The sequence below is a fragment of the Oryza brachyantha genome, chromosome 8 (assembly GCF_000231095.2).
Source record: "Oryza brachyantha chromosome 8, ObraRS2, whole genome shotgun sequence".
Taxonomy (NCBI): domain Eukaryota; kingdom Viridiplantae; phylum Streptophyta; class Magnoliopsida; order Poales; family Poaceae; genus Oryza; species Oryza brachyantha.
In genome coordinates this window covers 3,295,971-3,314,356 of record NC_023170.2, presented here as the reverse complement: position 1 = coordinate 3,314,356, position 18,386 = coordinate 3,295,971, and the positions used below count along the sequence as shown (strand labels likewise).

Sequence of the window (18,386 nt, the reverse complement as noted above, 5' to 3'; positions counted from 1 at the left end):
GTTTGATTAATTTCGTAAAGAAATGTATCAATATTTTTAATACGAAAAATATACTACTGAAATATATTAAAATTTTGAATTAATGAAACTAATTTGCTGTTGTAGATGTTGGTATGAAATAGAGATCGGTAGTTATTGTGTAAAGAGGGCACTATCTCTCTTGCATTTATTTATCTAGTTAATCATGGTGCAACTGTACTTGAGACACTTGAATTTTGCTAAATCTCATTTTGAAACGAGCACTGGAAATTTGCTCAAACTGAACTGGGAAGTGACGAAGTGTTTCTTTAGTGAAAAAAGGTCGTGTAGAGCGAAGCCATGTGTTGCAGACGGGGATATATTCCACTAGCGACAGGTTTGAAGTTGATAAATTCAAACAGCAGCATCTAAATATCACTTAAAAACCAGGACAAAACGAACAAGCAGGCACAGCAAGCACATTTAAAGACATGAATGGTAATGACCAACACCACAAGTCTACAAATAATTGCAAATGTTACAGAAACCAAAAGGGGGACATGATGAATCTCTCTATTCTCATCAACTCCTAGTAGCTAGGGCAGGCACCTGAAGTCTGAGCGACAGACAAAACACATCACGAAAGTACAGATAAAAACTGAGGCTTCAGAGCCCTTTCTTACTTAGACAAGGTAAAGAAGAACCCCCCCTAAAACAAAAGAGATTCAGAGAAGCAACAAGGTAGCAGCATCCCACTCTTTGATGCATCTGAAATCAAGAGGTGGAAGTCAATGCCCGAACCATCCCCCCTTGCATAGTGGTGACACATTTATGTTTTCTTCGCGACAATTTTCTCGCAAAAATGCGTCAAATTCCTCGCAAATTCGAATTCTTCTTCACTGGCAAGGGCACCACATGGCAAGGAGAGTTTGAGGTGCGTTCTTGACTCCCTACTGCTGAATCAAACTCCAAAATTTTGCTGCTCCTGCAAAAAATTACACCCAAAAACAAACAAAAAGAAACAATTTCTCAAAACATTTTGAAAGGTGCTTTGAGATTCGTGCGGGGTAGGATATAGAAGATGTACCAAAGTTGCACAATACCTTGGAAACATTGTCCATGGTGATATTTGGCTGAAGCTAGGGATGCTACTGAGGGTCGCTGTCCCTGCAGACGGCGGACTTGATGCGCTCCACCGTGCAGGCGATGAGGCTGTTCACCGTCGCGACGGAGCCCAGAGAGAGCTTCGCCGTCGGCACGGAGTCGACGAGGATCTGGAACGCCACCGTCAGGAGGGCGCCGCCGCCGGAGCCGCCATTCTCCCCGACGGCCTGCCCGTTCCCTGAGGGCGGCCCGTCGGGGAGGATGGCGAACCCCGACGGCAGCAGCGCCACGTAGTCCGGGTCGCCGCCGTTGAGCACCACGTTCATTGCCACGATGTCCACCGGCGCGTACACCACGTAGGACCCCGACGCGTCCGTGCAGCTCTCTTGCAGGATCAGCATGTTGCTCTGGTTCGAGTTCGCGCTCTGCACACACACAAGAACATGCACGCACACCATTTAAACCCTCGCGAAATGTGTGTATATTGCTGAGCGACTAAGGTGTGAAATTACGTTGACACGAAGGAGCGAGACGGAGTTGCCATGGTCGCGGCCGTTGGCGATGTGAGCCATTTCCTGGACGGCGCCGCCGTTGGACAGGATGTCCCACTGCAACATTCCACAGTCGTCGTCAGGAATACTCATGCAATTGGTCAGCAAATAAATGGCATGGATTTTCCGGAGGCAAAGGGTATAGTATAGCAAGCGCACCTCGCTGCGGGAGGTCTCGTCGCGGAGGAAGTCGAAGACGGCGGCGGGCGGGACGGGGAGCCAGAAGGAGGTGGCGGCGTTGAGCACGATGCCCGGCGGCCTCCCGGGGTCGTCGACGCTCTTCCTCGTCATGACGCGCACGTCCTCGGCGCCGCTGCCGGACAGCGTCGTCCACTGGTGCGCCACCGACGCCGTCACGCCGCCGCAGAAGCTCGCCACCATCCTCTCCGCCAGCTTCAGCATGCTCTTCCTCCCCTCCACGCTGGTGATCACTGCACCACACACTCATAATACTAATCAGTAATCGATAACTCATATCTTTTACAGTACTCCAACTTACCTCTCTAAAGGTAAGAGCACCATCAAAGATCCTCACCGTTGATTATTAATAGTGTAAAAAAATATTTACTCCTTCCATTGATAGAGGGAAATGTTAATTAATTATCCACGTAATTACCCTTCCATAAAAAGACTTAATCGTGTTGTATACCTACCAAAGCATAAAAGTTCTTTCAAATATGCACCAAAGCTAGCATAGTCAAAGCTCAACACATTGGGTATCTGGGTGAAACTTTGAGATATTCAACGTAAAGGTTGTTGGGGGGGAAAAAATTGTCTGGAGCATAGGCCCAACCCTCACCGTGTGAGGCACTACCCTGAATGTGCAGCATCTATATTCTCATCATTCTTGATGCACATAAAGAAGAAACATAATTATATTTTTTTCTTTAGTGTATACTCTACGTATTTCCGTATCGTATTTTTCTTTACTCTAGCTGCATCACCGCGCGCGGCCGCCGCTGGCCGGCCGAGCCGCTTCGTCCACAGCAGCACGCGGAAGGTCTTCCGCGCTCACAGCGACGACGGCTACCTGGATGTACATGTGTACTCACACATCATGAACACCAACAACCAGCAGGGAGAGCACGTACGTCATGAACTCCAACAATGGCCGCTACCTGAACTACATGCACACCCAGTTTACTCTTTGCACATCAAGATTTACAAGGCCGGCGTCGGCCGCGCGCGGTGATGCAGCTAGGACAAAAAAATACAATATGAAAATACGGAGAGTATACACTAAAGAAAAAAAAAATCTAAATTGTGTTTCTTCTTTATGTGCATCAAGATCGGTGAGAATATAGATGCTGCACATCCAGGATGGTGCCTCACGTGGTGAGGGTTGGGGCTCTGCTCCGGACAATTTTTTTCCGTTGTTGAGTGTGAAAAAATGTTGTATTTTCATGTTTCAAACTGCTATTTGTAAGCAGATTTTAGATATGACCAAAAAATTGAAATTATTTAAAAACTTCCACCAAAAAATGAAAGTAAAAAACACTTCTTTAATCTTTTTGTAGTAATTTTATTCAAAATTTGAAATTTAATAGAACAACTTAATAATATTATACTGTTTTTATATTACTACAAGGAAAATTGATCCTTTCCACGTTCTGGTATAGTGGTTCATATTAATTGACCTTACATGATAACAAATGTCATCTTACCTCTCCTATGAGGTAAGATGAATATTATCCGTTAGATCAACCTTTGATGGATGATTTAAAATAGTTTTGGTGTACCCTAAAAAAATCCATAATTGTAATGATAAGCTATTTTACCCACTTTTGAAGTACCTTGAGGTAACAAAAATTTTAGTACAAAATTTCCAGTACCTTAAGTATTAAAGTTACACTAAAATTTGGCACTTCGAGTTACTTTTTAAAGGATTTTTTTAACGTCGTTGAGAAGTATATTGAGATACCAAAAATTATAGTGCAAAATTTTAGTACATTAGGGTACATTGTACATAGTACTAAACTTTTGAGCTTCTTTACCATTTTTAAAAGTTCTCGAGAATTTAGTACCTTGAGGTATAAGAATTTTTCAATTAAAAAATTTAGTACTTTTGAGCTTCTTTTCCATATTCTTGAGATACCATATTTTTCACTTTAAAAATTTAGTACCTTGAGATAGAAGAATTTTGCACTGAAATGTTTTGGAACCTCAAACTATTTCTCAAAGATAGTAAAAAAGAGACCTAAACGACTCTTAGACTGAAAAATATGGTAACTCGAGATCTTTTTAAAGATAATAATAAAAAAATCTCTTTTAAAAACTCTCTAATGATAGGCAGGACGCAGGAGTGAGTGAGTGATTGATTCATGTGCTTGTACCTCCAAGGTCGCCGTTGGGGATGTTGCTGGCCAGGGCGCTGGCGAGACGCTCGCATTGCCGGTCCAGCGTGCCGACCCACCGTTTCGCGCCGAACGCGAGGCCGGAGTTCACCAATGGCTTGTAGATGTTGTGCACCGAGCTGTCGTCCACCTCCACATGCTCAACCCACGTCACCTAGTCATCCATGCACAACACCGCCCAAAACATTTTTCAAACTTTGGTGACAAATTAAGTACGAATTAATCAACAGTACTATTTATCCTCTTACGTTTTCATCAGGTGAAAAAAAAAATTAAGGATTGCTACTTACTGCACGGTGCAGTACGTGATTAAGCTGATGCTGAAATCGATCGAAAGAAATTACTACGTACCTTGGAGTAGCCATTGGGCATTTCTTGGATCAGGCAGCCGGACGGCCTGCGCCGGCATTTCAGGACAGGGCTAGGGCGGAGGCTGTCGAGGGAGACATCGACGACGGCCCATGTCCCGTCGGAGTTGTGCTTGCAGTACCTGACGAAATAGCTCTCCCGCGTCGGCACCAGCGGCGACGGCACTTGGAACTCCATTGACATCTGCAAGCGATCAGTACATTTTGATCACCAATTAACATGACGGCAATGGATGCCATAATTTGATAATGGAGAACCCATTTCCTACACAGTTAGTGAAGTAATTAATGTATCAATAGATCATAAGACTCACCACTTGCAGTGCGCCGTTGTAGTTGCCTGCCACGCCGGTAGACAGCACCTCGTGCGTGGACGCTCTCGACACGATGCTCGAGAACACCGTCGCGAATTGATTCTGCAAGAAAATTCGAATAAAATTCAACTGAAATTCATCTAAAGTTTGTAGGCCACTAGACCTCAGTTGTGAGGCGTACTGACCACGTCCATGAGGATCTCGACGAGGTTGCTGTGGGTCATGATGACGACGGCGCCATGGCGGGAAGCCTCCGACTTGAGGCCGTACTGCTTGGGCCCGAGGCCGCGCGGGAACATGCGGGCGTACTCCTCCTCGTTGAGCAGCGTCTCCGACGACCAGAGTGGCTCGTCGAGCTGAGCCATCTGGGTGAGCTCGTCCATGGCGGCGACGGCGAGCTCGACGATCATGGGCTTGTCGACGTCGAGCGGGTGCGGGTGGATGGGGGCGGACACGCTCCTCAGCAGGTCGCCGGCGCCGCCGCCGAACATGTCGAGGCCGGTGGGCTGGTGGTGGCCGGCGACGCCGTAGGCGCCGGCGAGGTCCAGCGGCGAGCGGGCGGCGGCGACGGCGAGCGGGCTGGAGAGGACCGGGAAGGAGACGACGGGCCTGCCGACGTGCTTGGCGGCGATGCCGGAGATGCGGTCGATCTCGTCGCGGAGGCGGGCGTTCTCGACGCGGAGGTGGTGCTCGTCGAAGGACATCTCGCCGAGGGCGGCGGGGCCGCCGCAGTTGGGGCAGGAGGCGCTGCTCAGGGCCTCCTTGTATCGCATGTTCTCGGCGCGCAGCTTGTCGTTCTCCGCCCGCAGCTGCGCGTTCTCGTGCCTCTCGTGCTGGTTCTGCATGCACACCCGCCATTATTACATGCATCACTTAACTAGTTTAACTAGTAGTAGCTGACGCCGTTAACTTTTTTATACACGTTTAACTATTTATATTATTTAAAAAAAATTATATAATTGTAAATTATTTTTATATCATTTTATTTATTGTTAAATATGCTTTGATGCATATATATAGCTTTACATATTTGACAATTTTTTTTAATAAGATGAAGTTAACCATATTAGGGAAGGAGGGAGTAACTTAACAAAGCTTTAACGTTCTTAAAAAAAATCTCGATATATCATATTTTTAATGTACAAATTTACTACCTTAAAATACAAAATACCTTAAGTTACTAAAATTTTTATAACTCAAGATTTAGAATTGATCGGTTATTATCGGATATACAAAATAAAGTTGAAAAGGTTGAAAAGAATTCCAAAATATTTTTACACGAGTCACATTATCGTAATTGTTGACTTTTTAAATAAGATGAATCAAGCCGTCAACAGAGTCGACGACGCCCGACACTGAAAACCGGAGAGAGCAGTTTTGTAAGGCCATCCCTAACCCTCCATGTTATCTAGTTTTTATACCATTAAATACATTGTCACATAAGCAAAAATATTATGTGGCAAGGAAGTTAGTGAGGGGAGAGGAAAAAAGATAAAGAAACCATCTTTACACAAGAACCAAGAACAAGAACAAGGTGATAGGTGGATAAAGAAGAGAGAAGAGAGATGATTGGATATTGAGAATTTAATTTGAAGACACCATCCATTGAATACATAGTTTATATACATAGTGTCTATAAACATATCGTGTATGGAAATGTTTCTAGATTGAGAATGGCCTAATGTTCCATAATCCAGAGGAGAAATGCCTCCTTTAAGATAGCTAAAACATATGAATTAACTCATATTAAGTTAAGAAAATATTCTAGAATACAAGTCTAAAGAAATTTTATATAGAATGTTTTTTCACAAAACATCTGTTTAGGACTTAGCAAGCGTGAAAAATCAAAATCCCAAATCTAGAATCAGAAAAGAACATACCTAAACAACATAGCCTAAATAATATCTCCATGTGTTCAATATAAAGTTTAACCATATGTTCATATAACAGGAGTAGAGGGAGAAACAACTAATAGTAACTAGCTAGAAAGAAAAAGAAGAAAAAAGAAAACTTAGGCTCTGTTTAGCAGAGAAGAATACAGGAGTTTAACTCCACTTGTTTCCCATGAGCATGCTTTCTTCAGTAACTTGTTTTTTTTAACAAATTTATACTTAAAAGTCACTTTGGAAAATCATGGGTTAATGGACACGAGCATCCTCAGGGTAAATGGGTTAATGGAAGCAAATTGTTATACTTCCTCTATTTCAAAATATATGACATATGTTGTTTTATTGAGGCAAGAGTTTGATCAAATATTACTTATTAGGATATAATCTTTATGACAAAATTGATATTATTATATTTTTATTCAAAAGTACTTTCTTATCATTATAATTTTTTATCATAGAAGTGATATACTAATAGAGTAATCTTTAGTCAGATCTTTTTCCTAACAAAACAAAATATACCTTATATTTTAAAATAGAGGGACTATATGCGATTCTTTGCCTTTGATTGAATTCAAATTGATGAAACATCGAGAATTTTAATTCAAGAGTAGAAAATAAAACATTGTCTTTTCATAGTAGTATTGGCCAACTTCTCTGTTTTTGTGCATATATAACTTATTTTGCCCTTTTGCTCAATAATTAATAAGCGTGCTAACTCTGGTAATAAAATTTTATTGGACATGGTATGATAGACACAACATTGATGAGCTTGTATTGGAATATAAATTTTGAAGGATGAGACAATATTCAATATTATGAAATATCTATATATGGAGATAATGTGTAAACATGTGTAAACATTATCTTCATTGTTCAATATATATATATATATTTATAGAGATACTGTAAGTCTGTATGAAATAGATAAAATAATTATACATGCTCCAATGAGTAGCAGATCGATTGCTCACTGTTGTACCAGTATGAAGAATAATAGAGCAAAACAAACTATCAGGTAAGTTGAATTTAGCCTTGAATTGCAGTTTAATCTAGTGCAGCACAATATTATTTTCCACTAATTTCCAACCATTTTAACCTGATCAGGCCATCAACTATTCATGAACACGCTATATCATAGAGGAGTTTAATTTATACTTGCCTTCATCTGTGTGCGCTTGTTCTGAAACCAGAATTTAACCTGCAGCGGTTCAAGACCAAGCTCCCTACTCAGCTCCTTCCGCTGCTTGTCGTCAGGATGCGGGCACTCCTTGAAGAAACTGATCAAAATTCACAAACATTTACTTTACTTTACGCAACAATTCAATCTAGAAAGAAAATCCAACTGATTGATATATAAGATTAATAACATTTAATCAATTCGAAAAGCACTGCAAGGGGAAGGAATCTAAAACAGTATGGATAATTCAATATTCAGTCTTACGCTTCCATCTCTTGGATCTGGTGCTGTGTATGGCGGTGGTAACGCTTCTTGCGCGGCCGCTGGTTGGGGTCCTGATCGTCGCCGGAGAGGCCATCGCCGGCGCCGTCGACGTTCTCGCTGCACGACTTGCTTTCGAACTCGTCCACCAGCCCGCCGGCGTCAGCACGGCCGTGCAACATGTTGTCGCCGCTGTCGGCCGGCGCCGTCGTTGTCGTCACCGGGATCTGATCAAAGTATTGCTGCTGGAGTGCTTGCTGAAGATGATGGCTGTCCAGCAAATCAGTCTGCAATTTCAGTGCAACGGAGGCAGAAATTAATTAAGATATTTGTGAGGGGATCAAATCAGATATATGTGTGCCATAAATAGCTTAGGATTTGGAATCAGCGGAATGAGAAAGTAATTAAGAAGTACCAAACAAATATTTACATGAAACGCCAGCAAAAAGGAAAATATTGCATGCTTCTATTTTTCTCTTCTAAAAAGGATATAGTATATTTTCAGGAGTAGAGTAGTTACTTCGGTCACAAAGTTGGAAGTTGCTTCTGCTCAATATTGTGTATTTTAGTGACGTGCTCGCCAAAAAAAGAGGAGATATTAGCCTTCTTTTTAGTATATGATGCTAAAAGTAAATCAATCCTGCTCTCAACCTATTCTGCCTGAGTTTTTCTTACAAAAAACTGTAGATCATTAGAACAAAAGATCAAGACCTAGAGTGACCTAATAAGAAGAGTATTATATATATGGTTATCCCGTTCAAGCTTGACTCGTGTCTGATGAACAAAAGATCAACTTTCTCTTCTCTGTACTGTGTATGATATCTCCAACCAGTACTTCTGATTTTCAATAAAAGAGCTCATCAATTGGTCAGTAAACTCAGTAGTATCCTCGAATGGCACGCCAATTAATGCATGCATGTATTCACAGCTAGCAACCCGTTCCACTCCGCAATAAATCGGAAAACAAAATGAACAGATGCAGTACAGATAATTACAAGAGTCAAAACAACAAGCAGGAAAAAAAAGAAATCAAACCAAAGTGCTAGCATAGCAACAACAAGAAGTAGTACAAACTTTTTCAAAATTTAGTTCAAAATAAAACTGCTGGAGAGTACTTCAACATACGCCTTCAGCCAAAAACTAAACCGTACCGTACGTACCTGAGTCAGAGGCAGCTGCGCCGACGGCGATCCGTACGCCACGCCGTTCCGGCCGATCACCGGCGGCATGCGCCTCGCCGGCGTCATGGACGACGGCCACGCACGCACGCACGCACGCTCGCTGGAAGCAAGCAGCTAGTTCGTCTTCCTCCTCCTGCTCCTGCTCCTGCTCCTGCCAGCCTCCCTCTAGCTCCTCCCATTCGCGAGCATCTTCACCACAGTGCGCACAGAGATGGCTTGCACGGCACGTAACAGCACAGTCCGAAGCAGATCTAGGGCAAGCCAGCGCACAGGCAGAGGCAGCAGGAGCTCGATCGATCACCAGCTACCCCAAGAACACTGCAAGAAAACAAAAAATCAAACCTGTGTTAGAGACAGCACACGGAAACGAGATCTTGGTAGAGCTAGGGCAAAAAAAAAAAATCAATTAAAGCTCACTGTACCGATCGATCTCCCCGATCTCCGCGTGTACACCACACGCACACGTACCCTGCTGCTTCCAAGAAGCGTGCGTGATATCGCATGCAAGGAAAGAAAGAAGCGAGATCTCTAGCTAGGAGAAGACGCCGAGGCCGCCATGGGAGGAGGAGGAGGAGGAAGAAGAGGGGCGGATTGGGGGAGGAATGTGGAGATGGGGAGGAGGAGTTATTGCGGGCGAGTGTTGAGCGGATGCAATCGCATTTATTGAGAGAGGGTGCAGCGTTATTGCTCACTCAGGCTCCGAGAGCTATAGAGAGAGAGAAGACAGTGGTAACATTTTTCACATAGAAACGTATACTGTGCAAGTAGAGGTAGAAACGGCTACTCTACTCGGATTTTACTCGTAAGTTATTTTCTGTTTGCAAATATAATATTTGGTCTTTCCTTCAAAAAACCAAAACATGACCCAAATCAATGGTTATCTCTATTCTGGCTGCATGGGGAGACAGATGAACACAGCAAGCTGTGTAGTGTACAGTAATATTGCATTCTGGAACTAACCATGTGATAATATACAGCAGTACACATCGCTCGTGCATATATGTTGACTCTACCAGTTGCAGTTGTTCTTTTTATTAATTACTTTCTTTTCCGCTACGGAGAAATTGAAAGCTATATATATATACTCCACTACATAGTAATAGCAGTACAATACCACACACACACATATATATAAATCGTCGTCCAACCCAAACACATTGATGGACGCACCATCTCCATTATTATTTCCCGTATTAAATTCCTTGGTAGTATATGTGCATGGGTACTGTTGTGCTGTGGTGAAACAGGCATGCAGCTATTGGCGCCAACTGAATTGATGATGCAGGAGAGGAGACCTAGCTATTTCATCATCATCGATCATTGGATGCTCCCAACTCAAAGATCGCCTATGACAATCTGTTTCGGTGGGTGACACTATTTATGAGTCTAAGGGACTTCAATAACGAAAATCCAAAATTTCACGATTTCGATCTCCTTTAGTTTTCTCCTCTTGTCTGTGTTTAAGTGTGCGTGTGTGTGTGCATCCCGCTTGTATACTTATATTGATTTGAGTATATATATCTTTATTATGTCAGTGTGGCCAAATTAGCACAAACTATTAATTCAATGTATGCACCATTAATATTTGTATGGTACCTGTGCATTTTAGCTTTCGATCATCAATTGGTCAGGTGTGTGTAATAATATATATATATATATATATAAAGAAAAACATAATTAATTAAATTCCTTGTGTGGAAAAGGGGAATCCATGTACGCAAGCTTGAAAATCCTCCAGTTTTAGTTACGGAAGCGCAGCTTGAAAATCAATTCTAAACTTTAATTTCAAGCAAATTTGTATATCTTATTGAGATCACAACATTTATAAAGGGAATATCTTAATCTGAGGTCGTTTGGAAATTTCAAATTTTATTTTTTAATAAAATGGATCTTAGAGGTTGTAAAGAATATTTTGGCCCCTATTCAATCTCAACTGAATTAAAAAGTTTTCAACCAAAAGATGTTTGATCACATCGAGAGCTATAATTTTTATAAAAAAAGTTTTCCTCACGAGAAGATCATATTTTCTCCTTGACAAATGTTTTTTTTAAATTTTTAGTGACCGTTCATTTGAAGAACCGTCCGCTAACACATCAAAAATTCATTTAAAGCCTGATTGAGGTGAAGTAGAGTTTTATACAATCCTCACAATATTTTCTTTAATATGGTCAGGTCAATATTTTCCCAGAATATTGATTTTTAATATGGTAGTTCCCTAGAATTCTGTCAAGTTGCCCCGGTATGAGTTGTCATGTTATGTAATTTGACATCAGTGAACATCCATCCCAATGGAAATATTTTAAGGATCTCAAAAATTTCCCAATCAGACTTAATGATTTTTTTTAAAAAAATTCAAAATCTAGACATTCTCAAAGAATAAGGAAAAATGTTTTTGTAGGTAGACCTCCTAACAAATCACCAGCAGTAATCAATTCTGAAAGGTGTTTTCTTAAGAGAAGAACCTATAAAAGTTACAAAATTTTGAAAGAAAATAAAATGTATAATGAATATTGACTCTAAATGACCTCAAATGAAAAATCTTTCAACTAAAAAGTTATGGATCCCATCAAGAGCTATTTAAAATATTTCATCTTTAAAATTCATTTAAAAAATTGCGAATTTTCTGGAACTAGTATTTTTTTTCATTTTCAAAATCAGTTCCACAATAGAACAGTCTGTGAAAATCGATTCTTATATGTGTTTCCTTAAACAATCAAATATAAAAATCACTTTAGTTTTAACCACCTCTAAAACCATAATTTCCATAGATTGATTCTTAGGAAGACCGCATATGAAAATAGACATATTTTCGTAGCATTTTTATTAAGAAACTGCTTTATACATCTAGGTTAATTTGACAAGTGGTATATGACCCTGAGGTGGCCCTATTCATCTTCAGAGGAGAGAATCGAAATTTTGCCGCCTTTGGAAAGAGAAAGCCTAGGCCTGCGAAAACCATTGTTTAAGTAATGATAGTTTTATTAAGAAACTGCTTATAGAAATTAATTATTTGAATATATGGCATCTAGTTTGAGGCCCTCTTCGTAACACATGAATTTTACAGGAATTTCAGAGTAAACAGTTCAATTCCTCTAAATCATTTAAAAATCCTTAGGAGTGAAGATGCCCTACCATATTTCCCTTTTTTTTCGATAGAAGCTGAAGGTTGTAAAACATGCTTCTCCATGATTCGGCCCCTTTAAATTATAGGAATGAAAAAATAGAGAAATAAGAAAAACATAAGATTCTGACAGGAATGTAGGTGTAAAACAGAGGATTACAAAACACAGGAAAAACATAGAAATGATCGTTTGATTGGACCACAGTAAAAACACAGGAATTTGCGGAGAGATATAGACTCAAAAGATTTTTTCCATGAGGTTCAAACTTTTGTTAAATTTTCTCCAAAACTTGTATACGAATATGCATTCCATAGGAATTTCATAGGATTCATTCCTTTGATTCAAAAGGCTTTGTAGAAAAAATTCCTATAGGAATGAAATCCTCTAAAATTCCTATGAAATTCCTTTGAATTAAAGGGGCCTTAAAATTCCTATAAATTTCCTTAATTTGAATCAAAGGGGCCAAACAGAAGAGGCGCAAATTTCCATGAACAGGTGTACTTTAGTGCTATAATTAATCCATACTAGGTTGCATGTCATATGTGAATATATGGTCTGTACTAGTAGTAATAACTGACAACCGTTACTAGTAATCGCCTCATGTGTTGACTCAACATGGAGTGGAGTATACAAACATCCAGATAACCTGCATTGAATTTAGTCATTACTACATGTCAACTTCTGATATTACTATATGCAAGGTCGTCTTTGGCTCTTAGCTGGTTTCTCTCTTTTCTGACTTGCTAAAGAGAGAAGAAATATGAACTTTGAAGTAGTATAATGGTAGAGAAAGACTAGCTATCCAGATTAATTCATATGTTGAAATTAAATAATTACTATCTCTCAGAATATAATACTCTCTCAATTTCGAAACATGTTTATTCGTCAGGATAAGGTTAGACCAAATATTACTATATTAATACATCACTTATGTAATATAAAAGTATAAGTATAAGAAAATGCTTTTAAATACTAATATAATAATATTAATTTTTTTTCATAGAAATTATATTCTAAACTATTATCGTAACGAAACAAAATATGTTCTATTTATGAAATAGTGGGAGTATTATATACCCTAGGTCAATTGACACAGTTGCATGATCTTAGTTTTTTTTTTTGAACTCGTATGATCTTAGTTAGGAGCAGTCGTACTGTTTACTGGACTGTCCATGATAATAAATCAATTCAATTAGATACTATGAATTCACGGATGCAACAACTGCAGTGTATGATTGTGAAATATAAGAGCAATAATATGAACATCATGTAAAAATTGTCAATTAATTAGTCCAACCTTCAAGATTTTTTTATGCACCATCACTATAATATATACTCCCTTCTTGCCATGATATAGCTAATTCTTGAGTAATTAAGGATGTTTACAGTATAACATTAAAAAAAATGCATCTCTTTCTCCACATCCCCACCCGCCTCTCACTGAAAATTTCTTGCACCCTTTTAATATTTGTTTTTAAAAAGGAATCATCACAAAATATTTTTATAAATCTGCATCATTTGGATACGTCGTCCCACTTGACACGAAATATAATATTACTACACCATAATTGATGTGACAGTATTTGTAGGCAGGTTAGTCTATGTGACGAGGCAAAACCTTAGTTCACCACACTAGTTCCATTGGCCTGACCAAAATTAGAAATATGTATTGGGATGGTTTGCTTTTTAAAATAAATATTAAAAGCAGCAAAAAAAATCCATCGCACTGATGCGGTATGATTAATAAACTGAACTATCTAGGTTTTTTTTAACCCTTCTCTCTGATCTCAGTGAAAAACCGTACAGACATATTGTACTTCAGAATAATTTCAGGGAGTAACTACCTCCGTTTACTCCGTTTCATAACGTAAGATGTTTAATTTTTTTGGTTGCAAGATTTGACCATTCATCTTATTCAAAAATTTAGTACAAATATAAAAGATGACGTCATATTTAAAATTCTTTTGATATAAAGTAAGTCAGAAGCAAAATAAATGATATTTCTATAATTTTTAAATAAAATAAATGATCAAACATTACAAGTAAAAAAGTCAAACATCTTATGAAGCGGAAACAGAGGGGTAGTAATTAAATAGTTCGTCGCGTCGGTCTCCCGTTCTCAACATCACTGGAGTATCAGTAACAAATCATGTCTTGTTTTGAAAGAAGTAATACAGTACCTCTGTTTCGCAAGGTAAACTGAGCATAGTAACTGCTAATGTCATTAATAATTGTAATCCTCTTGAATAATCTTGCTACCAACTAAATACCCCAATATATATAAATTTTGGGTGGAGATTCTGAACCAGAGACGTAGCACGCCAACGATAGTGACAACAATCATCCTGTTTCCATTTGTTGAAAAGTATACGTGGTTGCAGTAGATGCCAAGTAGTATCTTTAACCCCAAATTATTGCTATATGTGCATCGATTCATTTCCTTTGATAAACACCTCTCTCCATTTCAAAATATATGACGTATTTTATTTTATTAAAACGATAATTTGATAAAAGATCACAATACTAATATATCGTTTATGTGCCACAAAAGAATAATCATAAGAAAATACTTTTCAATATGAATCTTAATGATATCAATTTTGTTTTATAAAAAAATATTAATAGAGTAATCTTTTATCAAACTCCTGTACTAACATAATGAAATACGCTGTATATTTTGAAATTGGGGTAGTATAATAATTGCAAAACATGTGGCTGTATAGCCCTCGCTGTCATGGCCATGCATGCCCCACAAAAAAAAGCATGGAGTTATCAACTTCAATTATTGATGAATAACAAACCTCTAGCTCAAAAAGTAATTTTCTAGACAAACATTAGTCCATGATGTTTGCATCAAAATTATGAGTGTTATGCTTTGCAGTTATATATAAGTACTGTATAAATTAAATTTGACACTAATGATTATCAAATGTAATTTATTATTTTTTTGTAAAACTAGACACTTTGAAATGTTAATTATATTTCATTATAGAAACTTTCTTGTATAGTATGAGACCTGTAAAGTCGAGATTATATAGATCTGATTATCTCCTCTAATAATTGGCTGGAAAAAAGTGCAAATATTGGAACCATATACGCATCATTCGAAATCACACGAGTCGGTATCATCACTAATGCACCATTGACATTGATATACATATTGATATTGACATGTGGGCCTCCATGTCCTTGTGCCGTGTTAGTTGATGTGGAAATGCCAACTTGTGAAAGCAAGCCTCTTCTCCTGTAACAATGTATTTATGGCACTAGCTACCCCCAATAACATCTAAAGTTTTTTTTTTTTTGGGTAGGAGTTGTATGATACATAGAAAGTGTGTATACATATATCCCCTAGAGATTTAACATAGACATACAGGCAGAATTATATATGTTACATTATTGATTAATGTCTGCAATGTGATGCCATACCTAACTTTGAGAGGCTAACTGAACATTTTTTTTGCAATATAAGGGTCTTTGTGTATGAAATTTCCTAAGCATGTACTCCCTTTGATTTTATAATTATTGATGTTCTAGACAAGATTAAAGTCAACCAATTAGAATTTTGACTACCAATAAGTTTTAAAATATTTAGTTTAAAGATACTAGAACATGATATAGAAATTAGTCTTAAAAGTACTTCCATAAAAATTTATTATTTAATTATTTTATATATTATAATAAAAACTTATATTTCAATATTTATATGTATCAAGTATATAACCGGAGGGTTGAACAGGATTAGAATCATTGAGCTATGATGGAAGGATCTTGACATTAACTGAGCTATTTATATATAAACCAACATAGTCACCAATTCTTGTCTCACTATTATCATTTTAAGCACGTGTTCATAAATAAATTATAACAATATAACAATATAAATATTGAATCTACTGACATCATGTCGTTTTCACATGCTAAAATCTCCACATTTTTTTTTCATATTTGAGGCTAAAGTTTTAAAGTTTGACTAAACTTGTTAATAAAATTATGTCCACTCCTTCCCGTGTCAAGATATTTACACTTATACGATTTAAATTTTGTCCCATAACATAGCTATGTCTACATACTTTCACATCTCAATCAATCATAAACATGTCTAGTTTAATTTCTTTGCCAGCTTTCTCATCATAACCAATTACAAACATCCCTCTTAGTACGTACGTACATTGCTTAATCTCTTAAAAATGACAGAAATTACCTGTATTTTGAGTTTTGAGACGGTGGGAGTAGTTCAGAACTGCGAGTATGTTTGTTAATTAAGGAAGAAACATTGATCCGTTTGTGTAAATTAAGTTTCAACAACCGGGATTACCCTTAAATGCCGACAAACATACAATGGTCATAAACATTTTCCTTCACTTTCAATGCATTAGAATTAAGTTCGCTCATATCAATTCTGAGCGGTTTTCAGTCTTATCAGCATGAAAATCCAAATGTGTTCATGACTAAATCATAACAGTATGGTAACATTTTTCATGATGAATCTATATCATATCATTGTTCAAATCTCTCTATATATATTTTTGGATATTTAAGGCTATTTTTAAAGTTTGACTAAACTCATTAATAACTCCATCCATCTTAAAGTATAATTACTATACTTTTAGAATTCAACTTATCTCAAAATGTAACTACTTTCCTACCTATATTTTTATTTCAACCAATCACAACCTTATGTCATTTAATTTATTCCCCACTTCTTCATCCCAATAATCATATCATCTCTTAACCCTCCATTCCTTATTGTCTGTAAAAAATCAAATAATTACCTATGTTTTCAGACAGAGGGAGTAGTTGAGAACTGTGAGTATGTTTGTTGAGGAAGAAACATTGATTTCCTTTGTGTTAATTAAGGTTCAACCACCAGGATTACCCTTAAATGCCGACAAACACTATGGCCATAAACATAACCTAGACATCATTTTCCTCCACTGTCAGTATAATTAGAATTAAGTTTGGTCGATATAAATTCTGAGCGGTTTATTACAACTCATAAAAAGATAAACTGTCATTAAATTTTCAGGCTTATCAGCATGAAAATCCAAATGTTCCTTTACTACTTTAATACTCCATCCACACTTATTGCTCAGTGCGTGAGATACTAAATATTGCAGCATTAACGATGCAAATTGTTCCTTTTGGTACTTCAACAGCCTCACTTATTGCCCAGTGACATAAATATTGCATTTATACACACAAGCAGTATGCAGGTGACACTGGAAGTCGCAGAAGTATATATGGTTGAAAGCTTAAAGGAACAAAAAATGTTTATATGCTAATCAAGCTGACAGTCTTTAGATAATTGGATCATTAACCCTCTCATTTTCAGCAGTAAATACCAATCAGTACACTGTGCTATAACATCGAGGCAATGACAAATCATAGACTCCTAATTAGGAATCATATTCAGCAGCATCGATATAAAAAGAGCATGTGTATTCTTAGGTCTTAGATAGTACTGGCTCTATATGATTAGATTCATGTTTGCTGCAAGCCTACACCGTTATACATATAGCCATGCATTGGAAGAAAAACACATGCATACATGTGCATTAAGGTAGACCTTTCAAGATTCACCTTAAGAAGTACTCAAGATTCTATCTGGTGGCCCATGCTCTAATCCACGTACTATCCATTAATCAAATAGAGAAAGCCATTCTGATAAGAAGAAAAGGTGATCTGAAGTCAATAGAGAATCACATTTTTTTAAGACTAATAGAGAATCACTTGAATAGAGAGAGAGAGCAACTCCAGGCCTTGTCCATTGTGCATGCATCGCCACTGCAACCAAGCATATATATACATGCATATGCATACTCTGCAAGCTAGCACACGGTGGGCAAAGGAGCTGAGCTGCAGGAGAGGAGTAAAATCTGCAGGGAAAATTACAGCGACCATATTTACTTGTGCATTGGTGCTTGTGTAGGGACTGGCTTTATACCTTGTCTTGAATAGTGGGTCAGCTGTTGGCAGAGCCAGTTACGCAGAGAAGCACAAGCTACCACCTCTCATGGTCCCTGGGGGGGGGGGGGGGGGGGGGGGGTGTATTTCACCATGTATGCCAGCCTACCACACTGAAACTGCGTCCAACAATGCACAGG

At 38.3% G+C, this 18,386-nt stretch overlaps 1 protein-coding gene across 3 annotated transcripts; it reads right to left on the bottom strand.

Moving 5' to 3' along the window:
- Positions 1-445: 445 nt before the first annotated feature.
- On the bottom strand, positions 446-9,775 carry LOC102714396 (homeobox-leucine zipper protein ROC1). Of its 3 annotated transcripts, XM_040526783.1 has the most exons (12): positions 9,580-9,775; positions 9,137-9,475; positions 7,980-8,263; positions 7,698-7,815; positions 4,835-5,488; positions 4,650-4,751; positions 4,319-4,519; positions 3,947-4,121; positions 1,773-2,044; positions 1,575-1,670; positions 1,062-1,487; positions 446-943 (listed from the first exon to the last, which is right to left on the bottom strand). In XM_040526783.1, exons 2-11 carry the CDS (start codon positions 9,221-9,223, stop codon positions 1,107-1,109), a joined length of 2,370 nt encoding a protein of 789 aa, XP_040382717.1. In that variant the 5' UTR covers positions 9,224-9,475; positions 9,580-9,775; the 3' UTR covers positions 446-943; positions 1,062-1,106. The 3 variants fall into 3 exon arrangements, with proteins under 3 accessions (XP_040382717.1, XP_040382715.1, XP_040382716.1); XM_040526781.1 differs by having other exon boundaries at positions 1,575-2,044; XM_040526782.1 differs by having other exon boundaries at positions 1,575-2,044; positions 9,626-9,775.
- Positions 9,776-18,386: the final 8,611 nt, after the last annotated feature.

Bases quoted from the DNA above. Each gene is read 5' to 3' on its own strand.
- LOC102714396 (XM_040526781.1), bottom strand. From the start codon at position 9,223: ATGACGCCGGCGAGGCGCATGCCGCCGGTGATCGGCCGGAACGGCGTG. The intron at 4,752-4,834 runs GTCAGTACGCCT...ATTTTCTTGCAG, and splicing joins TCGAGATCCTCATGGACGTG to AATCAATTCGCGACGGTGTT. The intron at 4,122-4,318 runs GTACGTAGTAAT...ATGGATGACTAG, and splicing joins TGCCCAATGGCTACTCCAAG to GTGACGTGGGTTGAGCATGT.